The following is a 19891-nucleotide window of genomic DNA, read 5'->3' as shown; positions in this document are numbered from 1 at the left end:
AATGCCTGGGAGACTTTCAATTATTTACTTGTGTTGATATTTCCTCTTTGGTGTCATCAAGGCCCTAAGTCTGTTTTGCTTTCAGACAGGATATCTGCAGAGCTCAGGACAAATGTGATACCTTAGGTGAGTCCGCTGCATGCATCCTCTATGGCTGAAACAGTTTACTACATGTTTTCATTCTGAGCCACAATTGCTTTTTAAAGTAAATCCTTGTTTGTTTGTTTGTTTTTCCTCTAATAGGTCTTGCTGAACTGGGAACCATTTGTGATCCCTATAGAAGCTGTTCTATTAGTGAAGATAGTGGATTGAGTACCGCTTTTACAATAGCCCATGAGCTGGGCCATGTGTATGTTTCCTTTCAGTATTTTCACTTAATTCAGAGTGACCCAGACATTTGTTTCTTCATGTCAGTGAGCATTTACATAACCTTTGGTTTAACTGCTGAAGTTTTCTATGTAAACTTTAATATTCCCCTTTTCTACTGCAGACTAGCAGAATGAGGGCATTCCTACCTGTTCCATTGAAGTAGAGCATGCAGTAGCTTAGAAAACTTCCTGACTGAACATCTTTGCTCAGGAGGCAGGTCCCCCAACATAGCTCACAAAACCAGATCATTCCTGATTCTAGTTATACAGGGGTATAGTTCACACATTTAGCATCTGGGAACACTGAGATCCTTCTTCCAGGGAAGAGAAGGGACAGAGATACAAAGGAAAAATGCATTCAAGGGAATAACTTTGAGTGATTTCTGGAGTAGCTGTGTCATTTCCTTATTATGGTCACCAAATGTCTGGTCATTATAAAACTGCCTTTTCCCTTTTGTTCTTCCAAGACAGAGCATGGTTAGAATATGGGATGAGTTGATATAAATTTACTACAGAGTATTCTGATTTTTGATTCTGCATTATTTTCTTTTTAGATTGATTGAATTATATATTTAAAGATAATTTCCTCAGAAGATGCCCTTAGTATATTTTTATATCAGTTTGAGCGTCTCATATTAACTCTGTTTAGAGCTGACATTCTTTCCTAAGCAAACTTTTTCATTCAGCAAATATTGTTTGAAGTTAGATTATGTGCATTGTGCTGTGCTTGGCATAAAGTGAGAAGCATATATACAGATATGCCCAGCTCAGTTCAACATATAACAGGTATATTTCAAGGCTAGTGGGAGCTCTGGTAGCATAGTGGCTAAGACACTTGCCTGCTACCAGATGGCTGGCGGTTCAAACCTACCAGCCACTCCTCGGAAGGAAGGTTGGGCAATCCTACTTCCGCAGTGATACTGCCTCGGAAACCCAAGGAGGGGTCGCTATGAGTTGGGTTTGACTCGACGGCACATAACAACAACAAGTGCCCTTCAAGCATATTTTTTAAGAGTACAATTCTTTTCTTTTCCTCAAAGGAAATACTGTGCAGATGCCTAGTATTTACAATGCGATAGAGGCATGGCTCTCAGTTAAGCAATTATAGCAGTCCACAGGTCTGGTTAGTCACCATCCTCTCTGGCCTTTTGGCTTCTGAGTCACCTTCATGGAAATCAAGAATTCCTTGGAACTCTGTTTGAAAAGCCCTGGTCTGGCTGGAGTTTCTCAAAGCATGTGGAGTCTGACACTTCTTTGATGAAAATGTTGTCCTAAAGTGCCGTTGAGTTGATTTTTATCTATAGCGACCCCTGGTGATAGAATAAAACTGCCCCATAGAATTTTCTAGGTTGTATTCTTTAGTGCCTAAGGCATTGGCTGCTAATCAGAAAGCTGGTGGTTCAAATCCACTAGCTACTCCTCAGAAGGATGATTGGGCAGTCTACTTCCCAGTGATACCACTGTGAATCGGATCTGACTCAAGGGCAGTGATTTTTTTTTTTTTCTTTTTTTTTGTATTCTCTATGAGAAGGAACCCTGGTGGCACAGTGGCTAAATGCTTAGCTTAGCTGCTAACTGAATGCCCATGGTTCGAACCTACCAGCTGTTCCATAGGACAAAAGACCTGGCCATCTGCCTGTTCCTGTCCCTATTATAGCCTAGGAGACCCTATGGAGTAGTTCCACTGTGTCATATAGCATCAGTATAACTTGAAGTCAACCCAGCAGGGCATAAGTCTTTACAGGAGCAGATCACCTGGTCTTTCTCCCGTAGAGCCACTGGGTACTTTTTCACTGCCAACCTTTCAGTTAGCAGCTGAGCCACCAGTGCTTAACTGTTGAGCCACCAGTGTTCTTTCCATGAAAATAATCTGTGACAAAAAGAGTCGTATAGTCAAATAATTTCAAAAACATTTTATAGTCTAGACCTACTTAGAGTCAAAAGACTCAGTAATATAAAGCAAAGGTTCTCTTAAGTCCTGTATTAAATTAACTGCTTGATTTTGTTCAGCAAAATATTTCCAAACTTATTTTAACTTAACCTGTTGGGAATTTTTTGTATGTTTGTATTGCCTAAAATCTAATAAATTCCTTTAGAATTTTAAATAGGAGGTGAGATTTGACCATAAAGAAAAGAGTGGGATTTCGATAGGGCAGCTTTTTGTGTCTTAGAGAATGCAATAAGAGAAGTTACAGAGAGAGGAATATATTCAAAATGCAGAAAGTTTGTGTGATTACCAGGTTAACATTTCCCCCCAGGATGTGGCTAGGGAAAGTACACTATTTAAAGAAATACAATTAATTTCCTGTTAATTCCTTTCTCATGGGAATTTATAAACTTTTCTTCTAGCCAGCCAATTTATAAAGTTGGCATTTTAAGGAAAGTGAGATCTTTAAGCCACAAAAACCCAAGTATGTTGAGTTACAGAGCAGCATCCATGCTCAGTTAACAACCACCCCCACAAGGGGGGTGGACCACGTAGTTGACATTGTCCTAAAAACCAAAAGGAAACCTGCTGCCACAAGTCAATTCTGACTCATAGCGACCCTTTGTTGGGTTTCCAAGGCTGTAAATCTTTATGGAAGTTGATTGCCTCATCTTCCTCCTGTGGAGCAGCTGGTAGCTTTGAACTGCCAACCTTTTGGTGACCTTGTCCTCCAAAAAAAAGAAAAGAAATGAACTCACTGCCCTTGAGTTGGATCCAACTCATAGCAACCCCTCCTTTGGTTTCTGAGACGGTATCACTACGGAAGTAGATTGCCCAGTTCTCCTTCCAAGGAGGGGTGGTGGGTTTGAACTACCAGTCTTCTGGCTAATAGTCAAATGCCTTAGGCACTATACCACCAGAGTGCCTTCAAAAGTGTCAGGAGGTTAAAAATGTATGCTGGTAGATTAAACAAAAAATATATTCCTAACCCATTAATGAATCATTTTTGCTCTGGGACTTTTAGGGAAAGTGAAACTGTATTAATTTGCTATAGTACATTATAGCAGATTTTCTAATGTAATTTAAAAAGTAAATTTAAAAAAAAATTTAAATTTAAGAATTTCACATTAAGTTGTTAAAATCATGACTTTATGATAATATGAAACACAAAGGGTAACTAGGCAGACAAAAGCAATTGGTTTTGTTGTGTTAATTGAGCACAATCGGATACTTCGTACCTTCTTTTCCCTAAGGAGTTCTGGTGGTATAATGCCTAAGGCATTTGACTGCTCCTTGGGATGAAGATGAGGCAGTCTACTTCTGTAAAGATTTACAACCTTGGAAACCCACTGGGGTTGCAATGAATCAAAATCTGCTCCATGGCAATGGGTTGCTTTGGGTACTTTCGTTGCCAGCTTCATAGATACAGCATCTAAGAGTTAGGAAGAGTCTGGGAGGTAATTGAGTCTCTACAAAATAAAATCCTGACAAAGCTTGCATATCCTAAGGGGAAGGTACAATAGCATAGTAAACGTAGAAGTTTTTGATTCAGACTGAAGTCGATTCAAGTCCATCCCAGCTCCCTGCAACCTTAGTAACTGTGTGACCTTGATCAAGGAATTAAACTTCTCTCAGGCTCACTTCAAAAAGGAACTCTAGTGGCGTAGTGGATAAGGCATTTGGCTGCTACCCAGAAGGTTGGCAGTTCAAACCCACCAACTGCTCCACAGAAGGAAGATGAGGCAGTCTACTTCCATACAGATTTGTTGTTGTTGTTGTTGTTGTTGTTATGTGCTGATGAGTTGAACCCGACTCATAGCGACCCCTCCTTGGGTTTCTGAGGCAGTATCGCTACGGAAGTAGATTGCCCCATCTTCCTTCCGAGGGGTGGCTGGTGGATTGACATGAAAACCCAATGGTGGTTACTATGAGTTGGCATCTACTTGATGGCAATAGGGTTAGTTTGGTTTGGGGTATAATAAGGCTCATTTTGGAGCTAAGGTAGCACAGTCATTAAGCACCTGGCTGCTAACCAATGTCAGTGATCAAACCTACCAATCCCTCCAAGGGAGAAGAGTGTGGCAGTCTGCTTCCATAAAGAGAAACACTATGGGGCAATCCTACTCTGTCCTATAGGTTTGCTCTGAGTCGGAAATCTATTCAGTGGCAATGGGTTTGGCATTGTTTTAATGCTCAGTTTCCTCATCTGTAAAATGTGGTAAATATTACCTCTATTCATTAGATCAAACAGGATATTAAATGAAATAAAGCATCTAAAGCATTTAGCACAGTTCCCGGTGTATTGTGAATACCAAAAAAAAAGTCTTGGCTCTTATTGTTTAGTAAGGGCTCAATAAATAATTATTATTCAGCCCCTACTAAGACCAAATGTGCCTGGACTTCAGTGAAAATATTCTATTTACGTGGTGCAGTAGGCTTGATTTTATCAAGTCATGATGGAGGTAGGAAATAAACATCAGTTCTTTGAACCACGAGGAAACTAAGATTTGGAAGATTAGCTTGAGTTGAGGTGGTTGATGTAGGTGTTATATGGACTCTGCACCCAAATATTAGAATCATGGGCAGGTTATTTATTTATTTATTTATTTATTTATTTATTGTAAGAAAATGGACTCTTAAACATTAAGAATAACTAGTACTAAATTTAACGTAATTGGATTAAGTTTTTTTTCATCTCTACTGATAATAACTAAGGACTTAAATTTTTTAAAGAATAAGGAAAGAAAACACAAGAGAAGTTAATGGAATAGACTTCACAGGCTTTCACCCCAGTGCTTTTATTTGAAGCAAGTCTATATATTTCTGTTTGACTCAATTATATCTGTATTTGAACTGAATAATCTACTGCCATGGTGTTGATTCTGACTCACAGTGACCCTACAAGACAGAGTAGCACTACCCCATAGGGTTTCCAAGACTCTAATCTTTACACAAGCAGACTGCCTTATCTTTCCTCCATGGAGCAACTGGTGGGTTTGAACCACTGACCTTTTGGTTAGCAGCCAAACACTTTAACCACTGTGCTGTTAGTTTCTTTCAAGCTGAACTGCTGTTGTTATCTGCTGTCGAGTCGGACCCAAATCATAGCGACCCCTCCTTGGGTTTCCCGGGCAGTATCACTACGGAAGTAGATTGCCCAACCTTCCTTCTGAGGAGTGGCTGATGGGTTTGAACCACCAGCCTTCTGGGTAGCAGTCAAGTGCCTTAGGCACTATGCTACCAGAGCTCCTAGTGAAGGGAATTCCTCCCTGAATGCTAAGTTAGTCACAGGCATTAACTTTGTGGCTGAAAGCAATCTTCCAAAAAGAACAGCCCCTCTGAATTCCTTTGGCAGTGGATAATTAGCTGAGCTGAGAACAGCATGAGGGTCACAGAATTAATGTTTCTGGATTGAGAAATACTTCCTATCATTTCTTTTTCCACTTCCTCTGGCCAAGCCAAGAATGGCAAATATGTGTTAAAGCTGCTGCCCTGTTCCTCCCAGGCCCAAGAGAACATTGGCAATCAATCCATCACCGCCTTCTCTCAGGCGGAACCTAGATTAGTTTTAAGAATCCTTTTCGTGCCTGACCTTTCAGGAAGGTAATACCATCAACTGATGTTGGCATGAAACACGAAACTATATGCCTTCTCAAGTTAAGCCCGTCGAATTGGCATGCCTTTGGTTTCCATGCCTGTAGCTTTCTTTAATAGGTTTTATTGTGCACAAACTTTGCATACCTTTACAATAATACACCTAGGCGGGTATATCATTTGTCAGCCTGATCCAAAAAGGGGAAAATGCCAAGACCATAGTGAACCTCTTACTAGAAAGCTTTTGGCTTCATTTTTTGACACCTGAATCACTGTATCACATTACTGTAACCTGCCAAATTCTTGACTCCATAAATTGGCTTTTAACGGTGTATTAGAAATTCCAAGTACTGTATTCTAGCACCAAGTACAGCATGTTCAGAGCCTCTGCAAGTCCAAAAAAGTATATTTAAAACAAATAATGGCACCTATACCATATTCTTTATATGTTAAAGTCACTTTGTATTACATTAGATGATAATTATATTTTATTCTGTGCCCCATCTTAAACTGTCTAGTAAGTTTTATTCTGCTCACCATGAATCTTGAAGCAATTATAACAGTATGGCCCCTTGATGTTTATTGACATTCTCTCGATTGTCTTGTTGACCTTAGGTTTAATATGCCTCATGATGACAACAATAAATGCAAAGAAGAAGGAGTTAAGAGTCCCCAGCATGTGATGGCTCCGACATTGAACTTCTACACCAATCCCTGGATGTGGTCAAAGTGTAGTCGAAAATATATCACTGAGTTTTTAGAGTAAGACTTGAACTTTTTCTTTTGGCACGGATTTCCACTTCTGGCCTACGTATAGTGAACTAATTGTGTGAAAGAAAATGTAGAGTCAGGCATTCCTTTTGAGTTGTTATTTTTGTTGACATTCCTTGGTGGGGGAAAAAAATACTCTCTGACATCTCTGAAATTCATATCCTGGCCAGAGTTTAGAAGATAATAGACCAAGCTCAAGAAAAGATGGGGGTTTTAAAGAGAACATGTAAATTTTGCCTCACTTGTGGTAAAGATTTGAAATGTATTCACATCATAGGGGAAGAACCATGTGTGTGTTTGTATCTTGATGGACAGCCACACTATTTATGTGATTCTGATTTAGTAATTTTGGCTTGGAAAGGACAAGAGTGAGACAATCCCAAAGAAAGTTATGTGGGTAGATGAAAATTGCAGCACTCCCTCCCATGTTATTGTTGAATTAGAGATATTGTCTGTCTGCCTTTCTCCCTCCCTCCCTCCTTCTCTCTCTCTCTCCCCACTCCCCCCTCTCTTGCTCCTTCTCTTCTCCTCTCTCTTCTCTTCTCTTTTCTTTGCTTGTTTGTTTTTTTTTTTTTTTAAGCTTCCTGCCAGGCTGCTCAAAGATCCAATTACATGATACAATGTTCTTATGTCACAGATTTATTGCCCTTCTCTCCCAGAAATACAGAAGGTTAAGTGATTTTCCCAAGGTCACTGGGCGTATATTTCTGCAACCACAGGAGGGAAAGGGGGCTTTTACTAATCAGAAATCACTGGGTGTGAATTTTCCAGTAGAAGTGTTTGCAGAAAGGTGAAAGAACTGGAGAGTTGCCATTTTTTCTTCTTAATCAGATGGTGTAAGGTGTTTTCTTTCTGTGAGTCATTGATTTGCTTACTTCCTCATCCATTCAGCAAACATTAACAAAACACCTGTTGGTAGGGACGAGGCCCCATGCTTGGATGAAAAAGCTTCTTTGCCCCTAAGAAGCTTACAGTCTAGTAGGAAAGATAGTGAAAAATAAATATGTAATTGTCTCCAAATGTGATAAATACTATAACAGAGATGTATTTCCTACTGGCCAGGCATGTCGTATCCATAGCATGTGGTTCTACAAACAAGTATACACCAAAATAGAATTTCAGTGTTTGAGCTTAACCTTGGATGCCAAGAAGAAAGCAAACATAAAAAAAGAACTGTCTTTTACTATTCAGGTGGTGCGATGACCTTCACATTCATCTAGGGCCTTGGCAGGCATGGTCTCATCCACTGCTCTGACCCTCTTTGTTTTTCTGCCTTCTGTAGCACTGGTTACGGCGAGTGTTTGCTTAACGAACCTGAATCCAGACCCTACCCTTTGCCTCCCCAACTGCCAGGCCTTCTTTACAACGTGAATAAACAATGTGAATTGATTTTTGGACCAGGTTCTCAGGTGTGCCCATATATGGTAAGTGGTTGGGGCTGTTTCTGCCATTATATATTGATGCTAGATTTTTTTTTATTATTCATAGGTTTACATTGAAACCTTGCTATAATATAAAATACCCAAGGAAAAGCTGAGAATGGTTTGTATTCATGCTACTACTAATAATGATGATGACAATAAACAGTAATATTGCTTAGTGTTAAATAGTGCTTGGCCTACATGTTCTATATTTGCTCTCATGACAGCCCAAAAGGGAGATGCCATTACTGTTGTCATATTAGAAGTGAGAAAGTGAGGCTTAGAGAGGATGAGGTTATGGAGCTAATAATGGCAGAGCTAAGCCCTCTTCTCTCCTTGTCTTATTTTATCCCCTTGGATTTGTCCAGGTGACCTATGTTAAAGGGACCCTTCTAGATACAGTGAAGGTAATTCACAAAGGAAACAACCTGTTTCTCTGTTTTAGCTTGTCAAGACTATGTCTTATGACTCATCTGGGGCTTGAAATCCTTTCTAGTGGTAGCTCGGCTTAGGTGGGTATGTGCTGTTTAATGTGTGTGTCTTGGGCATTTATATACAATGATCTGATCCAGTGGTTATCAGGTTGCTTGTGAGCAGAACTCTCCTTATACAGCTATTGAAAACAATGTGCACATGGGGACCTGCTTCTTGACTTTTAAGTCACAATAAAAGGATAAAGAATTGTTTTGTAGAGTATGTTGTCAGCTATAAAAGGGGAAAAAAGGACTTGAGAAAAAAAAGTGGGTGATTTGTGACTCACTTTTCATTTTTTTAAAAATTTTTAGTACCTTTTGAGTTTTCTATTATCACAGTTACTTTAATAATCATGAATTTTTAAAATAATTATCTTTAAAAAAGTATGTCCAGAAACAGATCACTGTATCAACTTGTATAAATCGTAAAATAAAGTGTTTAGAGGGGGAAAATACAAGTTGCAGAGGACACATCCATGTGATGCTATTTGAATGAAGCACTGTATATTATTGGTATGTTTGTATTCTTTTGTAGTAAAAGTGGTGAGAATCATGAAATGATGACTACTGTTCAGTACAGTGGTCATCTCTAGGGAAAAAGGGAAGCAGATTGGATGCAGGATGTGTACCCAAGGACCTTCCACTGGGCCTATAAAATTTTATTTCTTTACCTAGGTGGTGGCTATTATGTTATTTTTTGTATGCCTAAAATATTTCACAATACTTTATCCCTTCTTTCTTCTGGCAAGCTCTAAATAAAGCCCTGGAAAGGAATGATAATATGATGATAGTATGATGTTATGTGGCCTAGTCAGGGGAAGAAGGAACCCTGGTGATGTAATGGTTAAGTGCTCAGCTGCTAACTGAAAGGTCAGCAGTTTGAACCAGCTGCTCTGCAGGGGAAAGATGTGGCAGTCTGCTTCTGTAAAGATTTCCAGCCTTGGAAACCCTACGTGGAAGTTCTACTCTGTCCTATAGAGTTGAACAGCAACAGGGTTTTTTTAGTCAGTGTATACAATCAAACACTAGTTTGAGATCAAGCCAGACTTGAATTTAAGTACAACTGTCAGTGTTCTAATGGGATACTGAGCATGCTCCTTAGCACTTGTGATCTTCAGTTTTCTCATCTGAAATATGGGGAGGTGTTGCTGAGGACCAGATGACACCATTTAGGTTTCTGAAACATAATCATTTCCTTTAGGAGGAAATAATTTCTCCCAAGCATTGAAATGTGTCTTATGGACTGCTCTCTATGTCCTTTGGAATATTTGATCAATTATCATACCACAAAAAAATGAAAAAGAAAAATTTCCTTTCCAATGTACTATATCACTGGCAAAACATCGGGTGAAAAGTGGTCCTTGTTTTGTTTGCTATCTTCTTAATCACATTGTTGCTTAATTGTCATTCCACTGACCTGAGCAGATGCAGTGTAGACGACTCTGGTGCAATAACGTGGATGGAGCGCACAAAGGCTGCCGGACTCAGCACACACCCTGGGCTGATGGGACAGAGTGCGAGCCTGGAAAGGCAAGTAACACCCCATCCCATCCCCATGTCTCAGGGCAGAAATGTGCAAGGTTTTGGCTGTGTGATCACTCACCACTATTTATAATACAGTGCAGTACATGTTAGCATGCATATTATTTTTCTAAGGAGTGGTGTCAGCTTACTATTAAAAATAGTGGAAACTTAGAACACAATGCTGGCATATAGCTCTCACTAGCGCCTTCTTCGTCGTCGTCTTTTTTTTTTTTCCCCCTTATTTTAACATTTTAGAAACCCCCATGTGCTTTTTCAGTTTATGTGTAAATTTAATATGAGTTTGTGTTTCTTTGTTTTTCGTCTCACTCTTTTGGAAAGCTATAAATTAGTTGATAGAGCACCTTAGAACGAAGGACATACAGAAAAGCAGTATCCTTACTGTGCCCGAGGAGTTTACAGTGCTAAGGCATTTGGCTGCTAACTAGAAGGTTGGTAGTTCAAACCCACCAGCCACTATGTAGAAGGAAGCTAGGGAAATCTACTTCCATAAAGATTTACTGCCTCAGAAACCCAATGGAGGTCTCTATGAATCAGAATCAATTCAGTGGGTGTGAGGTTTTATTTATTTATTTATTTATTTTAAAACTCTGCTCATTAGTAGCACATTGGGCTTTTACCAGCCTGTCTCATTCCCTTTAAGGAGCTATGATGTCACCTGGAATATATCCAAATCTAAATTCTAATGACCTGGTTATAGTGGTTTCCACTTATTTGTTAATAACTAAACAAAATCTGTTCCTTGCATGGACCAATGATAACAGTCTCCCACGCACCAGGGCATATGATTAACTCGACCTTCTGCACCTCGTGTCCATCTAAAGCAAAAAATGGTAGCATATTAGTGATGTCCTTATCATCCTCACTGCAAATTTTGGTTGTAAAAAGTTTTAGATACAAATCCTGATTTTTATTTTTTCCATATAGGAAATAGCATTCTGTCACTCACCAATGATAGAATCCCTGGACTATATTTCTGAGTCTGTCATCATCCTTATATTTTCCATCTTCTCTCCTCTTCACATTGTCCACTTTGCTTACTTTTAAGATTTTATTCTTCTTCATTTCCTTTTTCTCCACTTTATCTTGTAATGCCAATAATACCAAAGATGTTTCAATACAAGGGGGCCTTACAGGTGACAGAACTTAACTCTTCTTTCCCTGATTTTATAGATGAGGGAACTGAAAGAAATGAAGGAAATTCCTGACATCTCTCAGACTATTGGGGCAGAGCTACCCTGTAATCCAGTTATTCCTGTTCATCCCCCCACACCCCCTTTTCCAACTCCCTCTATTTTGCCTGGGTCTAGTGGAGTGGACAACTCAAACTCACTGACAGGCAACAGACAAGAGGACTAGTGGTCTCTTCACCCATCTCTCAGGGTGGTTATAAAGTTAAATGAGCTAGGGAATATGAACGTTACTTGAAAAATATAAAGTCCAATGCCAACATAGGAGTTCTGGTAGCATAGTGGCTAAGGCACTTGACTGCTAACCAGAAGGCTGGCGGTTCAAACCCACCAGCCACTCTTCGGAAGGAAGGTTGGGTATTCCTACTTCCATAGTGATACTGCCTCGGAAACCCAAGGAGGGTCACTATGAGTCGGGGCCGACTCGATGGCAAACAACAACAACAACAACAATGCCAACATACAAGATTATAATGAAGACAAATTTGTACTTGACTTAAATTGGTGACTAAATTCGTAATCTGACTTTTCAGTGGCTAGGACCTCAACAATTGAGAGTCATCTTTCCTCAGTAATGACCTAACAGAAACACAGTACAGACAGGTATTATAGCTTCTGAAGCATTCATTGGCTTAAGAAGAAAAAATATATGTGTGTGTGTATATTCATGTAAGTATCTATCTGTCTATTTATCTATCGCCTTGGCCAAAGAGTAAATTGTGTACTTCTGGGGAATATTTAACTTAATGTGTTGGTAGAGGTCATAGGACTGTGGGGATATGGCTCTTGAGTTTCCATGGTGATCATGGATAATGAATAAGCCACTCATTCTAACAAAATTGGGATTTGGCCTCAGATTCATTCTACACATAGTGACCCTGTTAGCTGCTACCAATTGTTGAGAGATGGCAATAGGCAGGACATCTCGTTGACAACCTGGGCTAAAGCCACTCAACTATGTTACTTAAATTGGATCTGTTTGATCTTAGCAAAATCATTGGTGTTGTGGTTGTTAGTCAATCCTATGCACCCACCCACCATATCTATCTTTGATACACGGTACTGTCAGAAAACTACACGAAAGAAGAATTATCAAATAATATGATGAAGTGAATGGTATTAAGTAAAATTATCATCAGTCAGCTACTAATCCCCATATACCCACTGCTGTTGAGTCAGATCCGACTCATAGCGACCCCTCCTTGGGTTTCCGAGGCGGTATCACTACGGAAGTAGATTGCCCAATCTTCTTTCTGAGGAGTGGGTGATGGGTTTGAACTGCCAGCCTTCTGGTTAGCAGTCAAATGCCTTAGTTACTATGCCACCAGAGCTCCTAATCTCCATAAAAAAAAAAAAAAAAAACAGCTGCCACGGAGTAGATTCTGACTCATGATGACCTCATGTGTATCAGAGTAGTACAGTGCTCCATTGGGTTTTCAGTGGCTGAGTTTTTCAAAGTAGATCACCAGGCCTTTCCTCCGACTTGCCTCTAGGCAAATTTAAACAGCCAACTCTTGGGTTAGCTGCCAAGCACTTAATCATTTCTGCCACTCAAGGAGCCCTATATAGAAAATAGGGATGAATAATAGAAGAAAATATATTTATTTCTACTTACCCTTGCAAAATATGTTCTTTAACAATTTAATTATAATAATAAATATAATGCCAAATCAGAATCTGTTAAAATCTACATTGTATTAGCAGAGCTTCTGTGGGACTGAGGTCTACTATGTGATTTGATGACTGTGAAAGAACATCTATATGTTCTTTTACTTTGTCCAAGTGCTAATGGTTTCCCAGGGAGCTTTGGTGGTATAGTGCCTAAGGCATTTGACTGCTAACCAGAAGGCTGACGGTTCAAACCCACCAGCCACTCCTCAGAAGGAGAACTGGGCAATCTACTTCCATAGTGCAAAAATGGCACGGAGGACACATATTCTGACCTCCTCTAATCCCATAAGAGGAAGACAGGATTACCAGCAGTAACCCAAGGCCTATTCCTGCCAGGCCAGACATGCTGCCTCCCTCCAGCCCTTTCTCCAACCGTTCCTCCCAAAGCACCCACTATCTCTCTCCTGGGTTCAATAATTCGCTGCAGTGGCCACACAGAACTCACGGATTACGGGATTTATTAGGGAAGCACCAGGCTACAATTCAAGTTCAGGAAGAATGCTCAGTCTCTCTCCCAGCCCACCGTCCCTCAGCCAACAGTCTCTCACAGTCTCTTTCCCAGCAGTGCTGGTCTCTCGGTGTCTCAGTCAGCAATGCGTGTCTCTTGCGTCTCTTTCCCAGCAGCATGTGTTTCTTTCAGGGGCGCATGTCTCTTTCAGCAGCACGTCTTCCTGAACCAGCAGTCAGAGAGCGTTCTGCCTCTAGGAGGCCTCCTTTTGAGCCCGGCAGGGTGGTCAAACTAGCCAATCATAGCATCAGAACTCTAAGCACCTGAGAGAGAGTGGGCACCTCCCAGAACATTGTTTTGTGCCACTCCCAACAGAAATACTCCAGGTGGACACCTTCAGCATCAGGAGCTCCTCAGTTGCTCATAGCAAATCCCATCTTGGAGTTCACAAAGACTCATGGGTAGAAAAGCCACACAAAGTAATTTACTACACTGCATGTAGTGATACCACCTCAGAAACCCAAGGAGGGGTTGCTATGAGTTGGATCCAACTCGATGGCAGTGAGTTTGGTTTTTCTGGTTTTATGGTTTCACAACTAATTCTGGAATACGGAACTTGGAGGATATCTCTTGTGCCTTTTTCTCATTTTCTTTTTTTGGCAGAAGATAAGGGACTGCAGGGTAATCTTATACCATCCCTAGGATGGGGAGCTTTAAGAGAACCTTGAGAAGACCCTTTCCATGCATGCTTGTGTTCAGCAAGGTAGAAGACTTAAAGGCATTCCAAAGGCCAGGCTCAAAACAGTTGTAGAGAAGCAACTATGCAGAGAAAGGATGTTTTTAGTTGTGTTTTAGAAAAGTAGTGAAGTTTAGCAGCTCTTACTAAAGCTCCCCATCTCTGAAGAGTATCTATGTATTTCACAGCTGCCAACAGTGGTGGTTATACTGGCACAGAAATACTTTGTGGTATATTTTTTGTTTTGTTTTGATAGAATTGGCAGTAAAACCATATACCTTGTCTCTATATACCAGAAAATTCTGACTCCCTTTGCTGCCTATTTTTTTTCCCCCTTCTTCTTTTCTTTCTGCCCTGCTTCCTCAACAGTAATCTATCTTGGGCTGTTGACACAGTGTTATTTTGATGAATGACTCAGTAATGTCTCTTTATTTTCTCCATTCTCTTGTTAAGTCCATTAACATTTTCATTTTAACCGTATTTGTGAGTTGGAATTTGAAACTTTTTCTTTTAAGCCTCCTTGGAATAAAATTGACCTCCAAGTCCTCTTTCCAACCTCTTAATGGCTTTGGACACCTTTAAGAAGGGCTGGCTGTATTTTGGCTGTGGCTTCACCATCCATTTCATCCTTTGTTATGATGTAATCGCTCTTCCAGTATGTAATTATTGTTTGTCCAGTTTGCCTAGTAAAAGAGATTGTCTTGGCACTTACTGGCCAAACAGCCCTATTCCCAGCCCCTGTCACCTCACAACTTCCCTTATTCCTCTGAGGTTCTTCCACTTTTTTGGATACCTATCAATGGTTATACAGTGAGAAATGTTTAATCTGCAGACCATGTTTTAATTAGTAGTCTTCTAAAGAAAAAAAAAAAAGGACCATATAAGGACATTTCAATGCAGTGCTAAACTGTAGTCTTATGATAAACGGATGTCTTTGTTTTGTTGAGAAGTTTATGGTCATGCATAGTGAGAATTATGGTATCTTTGGAGTTAGCTCACGTATGGAGGTAGAGTCTAAAGAACAGAGAGATCAAGGGAGTTAAAAAAAAAAAAAACAGGCATTTTCAAGCTACTTCCCATTATTAAAACCCATGAATAGTCATAGGATTTTTCTCCTTATTTTGTAGAACTTGTAAAATGTGTATCCAGCAGCAAGATGTGAGAGCTGAATTTGGACATCAGCTATGATCTCAGTTGTATATTAGTTAGGAATTTTGTTCAGCTGTGATTCAATTATAACAGTGTAAGCAAATTGAGTCTTTTTCTGACACACACAAAACAACTAGTCTGGAGTTAAGCAGATCAGGACTATTACAGCAGCTCCACAGTCATCAGAGATTGAGGCTCCTCATTTCTTTTTTCTTTACTGTCTGATGCAAATGACCTTCCTTCGCAAGGTCATAAAATGGCTGCTGGAGCTCCAGGCAGCTAAGACTCAGTCTGAGTTCCAGGCAGGATGAAGCCAAAGGGCGAGGAACAAAGGGGCAAAAGAACCTTCTCAGAAATCGCACCCAGGGAATTCTGCTGCTGTCTCTTTCACCACCCTTAGCTGTAGGAGAAACTGGGAAAATACAGATTCTGTTACCACGGATGAAAGAGAGAATGAATGGGCAACCTGGAGTCTCAGCCTCGCCTAACTATCGCATTAATCTCTCTCTCATTTTAAATTTCAGTCTTTATTTATATGTCAAAGACTGTCCCCATTTGCTCACAATTGACAGGCAGCATGTGTAGCAGTTAAGAGTATGCGTTCTTGAGTCAGGTTGCCTGTATTTCCATTTCAGCTCTTACTGATGCGTGGTGTTAGCCCTTCTGCATGCCCACCTCTCTTCTGCAGAGATGGGAATAGCAACAGGATCTACTTCATAGTGTGGCTGTGAGCGTTGAGTAAGTTAATATATAAAAAATGCTTAGAACAGTTCCTGACATACAGTGCTACACAAATGTTTGCCATTATCATTATAATTGCTATTTCAGTTGGGTACCCTATGTGCTAAGCTGTGTACTAGATGTTTTAGATACATTATCTCATATTATACTTAAGACAGCTTTGGCAGGTAGCTCCCCATTTGACAGCTGTGGAAACAGAGTTCTGAAGTTTGCCCGAGATCATGAAGTTAGTATGTGGAAGAGGCATGATTCAAGCCCAGACCTGTTTGACTGCAAAATTTTGTTCCTCCTGACCTGCACTATCCAACATGGAAGCCACTAGCCACAAATGGCAAGTGAGCACTTGAAATGTCTATTTGAACTGAGATGTTCAGTAAGTACAAAAGAATTTGAAGACAGTATTTGCAAAAGTGTGAAAAATCTTATTAATAACTTTGTATATTGATTACATGTTAATAATGTTTTAGACATATTGGGTTAAATATATTATTAAAATTTACTTTTCTTTTTACTTTTAAAATGTGTCTACTAGAAAATGTTAAACTATGTATCTGGCTCAAGTTACTTTTCTATTGCATAGTGTTGATCTAGACCACTACAGCAAGCTGCCTCTCTTGATGTTTATTTTTATATGCATATATTCCAAGAAATGTTCATGACTACTATAAAGAAAAATGTAAAATGGTTTCTAGGAAGGTTTGTCGTCACCCCAGCCTCTACTCAGATTTCCTGGGTACTGAGTTGCTCAGGATTCAGATGCAGAACCTTTTAAGCCTCAGCCAAACAGCCCAAGGAAACTGACCTGTGCTTAGATACTATAAGAGGATAATTACAAGTGAGAAGACCCAGCAGAATAGGGAAAGTTTAATTGCACCCTTTAAACAATTGTTTGTCAAGCCTGTAGTGGGGCTGCCTGGTCCCAGGGAGACTTTCACCTGCCTCTTATTTTTCTTTTCCCCAAAACTACTCCACCCTGGCTGAGTGTACTGCCCTGACTTGCCCTGATCCTTCCCATCATCCTCCTGCCTCTCCTCTCGTCAGCTGTATCTCCCTGTGGATAAATCACGCAGCAGCCACCAGCTCTGCTTCAGAGATCTGAGCACCCCGCAGGCGTCCCCCTCCTGCAGCCACTGCTGCCACTCCTCCTTTGTCCCTTGCTCTGTGACCTCGGCTTTCTGTCAGGGCCTCACGCTCCAACAATGACAGAGGGTTGAAATGGGCTTCTTGCCTCCCTTGTCCTGCTGAGGAGTTTTGTTTTGTTTTTTAAACATGATGGCCTTCTTCCTGCTCTGGCCTGGTGACTCTGAAACCATTAGTAACAAAAAAGCCATAAAATTTAGAGCTCTCTTACTTTACTCTGATACTATGTGATTTTTTGGAGTGAGTTTGTAGGAATCATGTAACTCTCTCTTTTTTTTCTATTAAAATTGGGCTTTCAAATTCTTTGGTAGCAATAAAGCATTCTGTTTTACTAGGCTCATAATATCTCTAGGCCTTGTTAATGGAGATTCACTATGAAAATTCAATAGTAAATCATTTGGGGCATGTCTACAACCAGTGTGCCCATTTCCACTCCTCATTTTCCCAAATAGACTAATCAAGAAGTTAAAAGCTGGCCATTGGAGTTACCCTGCCAGTCTGTCATTGGCCAGTTTATTCAAGCCAGTCTTACTAGGGCACAGCCTGAAATCAATAAGTGCGAGATAAAAATTCCCACAATTTCCATTATTCATATAGATGATGAATTTGCAGCACCAAGCTGTCCCTCACTGTTCCCCTTATTAAACACAGCACTGCAAGTTTGGATTTTGTGTTCCCAAAGAAATGGAGGTCCCTGCGACTGATGGATCCTGGGGAAGTTGGAGTCACTTTGGAACCTGCTCCAGAACATGTGGAGGGGGCATCAAAATTGCTGTTCGAGAATGCAACAGACCTGAGTAAGTCCTAGAAATACCGCTATTATGATTGGGATAACTTGAGTGAAAGCTGCTACAGAGGATCATTTAGCTGGACACAGATGAAGAGCACTTTGCAAATTAGAGAGTGGATGGACTCTATGGGCTGCTTAGAGCAAAGATATCTAAACTCTTTATCCTCACGATAAATTCCCTCTGAAATATTACTTTTCTCCCATGATCCTTTGTTACTGAAAGTTCTGTCTACCCAAAAGGTGATGGTGTTGTGTGGGCTGTTGCCCAGTTTTTGCACTCAGGCATCTCCCACTGCTCTCACCTCTACCTCACCCTCCATCCCACCTCATCCACAGCTTGAGACAGAAGGCTGAGAAAGCGAACAGATAGAATTTAACAAGGAGACAAAGATGTCCTGGTGTGGCTCTCCACACAAAGAAATTGGACATCTTCATTCAGGTTGTAGATAAATATACCCTTGTCAGTTGGTTACTGAAATTCTGAAATGTGCTCACAGACCCCTGAGGCTGCGTTTACAGACTTCAAAGGACCTGTGACCACATGTCTGCAATTGATTTTTGAATCAATCTAGTTGTTTTACAAGGAAGACACCTGAGGTTCTCCTCCCACAGTCTGACATTTGCAGCTTAGGAGTCTCCTGCCTTTCAGGATAGTTCTTACTGTGTGACCCTGTAAGGACTCACATGTTCAGATGAAGTCCATGGATTAATTTTCCAGCATCTATCATGTGTTTATTGTTTATAAGTAGATAAAGAATTTCAGGTTTCACTATGAAGAATAATAACAAATCTTGTATAAAGCTAAGATGTATAAATTTTTAAGTAATGGAAAATAACACATAAGAAGTAAAAGTAAGTAGTAGTTTTGATTGTTCTTGGAAGTACCATAGGACCTTTATAGGCTGGAGCACCCAAGAAGGCTTCATAGAATGGATTGTATTTACGTGTATGCAGCACCAGCCATTCTTAAGAACTTCGCTGATTCGGGATTGTGTAAATTGATTTCACCTAGTATTTTTATAGCTGAGATTAGGGATAGCAAACTCTATTGTAGAGGGAAGCAAATAGGTAAAAGTAAAGAAGTAAGCTACTAGGGAGTGGTAGAGACCAAAAGCAGGGAAGTTACTCAGATAGAACTTATTATTTACAAGTAGGAAAAGCATTGACAAACCTTCTAAATTGTTATAAGACAAATCTGAATTTTGTGAACCAAAAAGAACATAGCAGTAGGCCACCAGTTTGCAAGCTCTGGTCTAAAAAGTTACTTTAAAATACAAATCACAGATGATGATAAATGTACTTTACTTTTGTTAACAATTCAATGTTTATTTCATGTCCACTTACATTTTATGTCTCTGTAGAAGACAGTTGAAGAGCTATAAGACATAGTCTTTGCTCCATGTAACTAACACTGTAGCTATGGATATAAACTAATAAGCATTATATTTTTAATAGTATATGGTTTTATAATAGTATATGGTTCATGCAGGTACTATAGAAGATAGAAGTGTATAATGTGAAAAGTTGTCATCGTTATTCCTAACCCTTGCCTAATTTCAATAAGAAATAACAACTATAAAACAATTGGTTGTGTATAGTGTCCAATTTTTTAAAAGATTATAGAGATAATATGTATTATTATTGAATAATGATACTATATAAGGCTTATACTATATATTTGTGTGTGTGTGGTTGTGTGTGTATATATACATACACAGAAGAAACACATACACACATCATATATATGTTCTTCTGTAGTTTGGTTTTTTAATTCAATTATATATCCTAACTATTTGTATTGCTGAAACTTTAAAGTCAAATATTGTAATCTAATAGTAAATATAGGAGCTCTGGTAGCATAGTGCCTAAGGCACTTGGCTGCTAACCATAAGGCTGGCGGATCAAACCACCAGCCACTCCTGGGAAGAAA

At 39.8% G+C, this 19891-nt stretch overlaps 1 protein-coding gene across 1 annotated transcript in view; it reads left to right on the top strand.

Moving 5' to 3' along the window:
- The window catches only part of ADAMTS9 (ADAM metallopeptidase with thrombospondin type 1 motif 9), a 218395-nt gene that overhangs the window by 60821 nt on the left and 137683 nt on the right, over nt 1-19891 (top strand). The window contains exons 7-12 of the mRNA XM_007948081.2: nt 86-126; nt 244-349; nt 6505-6651; nt 7943-8084; nt 9980-10084; nt 17823-17968. Coding sequence (XP_007946272.1) covers nt 86-126; nt 244-349; nt 6505-6651; nt 7943-8084; nt 9980-10084; nt 17823-17968 — 687 coding nt within the window. The remainder of the gene's footprint in view (nt 1-85; nt 127-243; nt 350-6504; nt 6652-7942; nt 8085-9979; nt 10085-17822; nt 17969-19891) is intronic.

The sequence above is a fragment of the Orycteropus afer genome, unplaced genomic scaffold (genome assembly GCF_000298275.1).
Source record: "Orycteropus afer afer isolate SDZICR_OR568_19922 unplaced genomic scaffold, OryAfe1.0 scaffold00201, whole genome shotgun sequence".
Lineage (NCBI taxonomy): Eukaryota > Metazoa > Chordata > Mammalia > Tubulidentata > Orycteropodidae > Orycteropus > Orycteropus afer.
The sequence above is the reverse complement of the archived record's forward strand: the minus strand, read 5'-3'. Positions and strand labels throughout refer to the sequence as shown.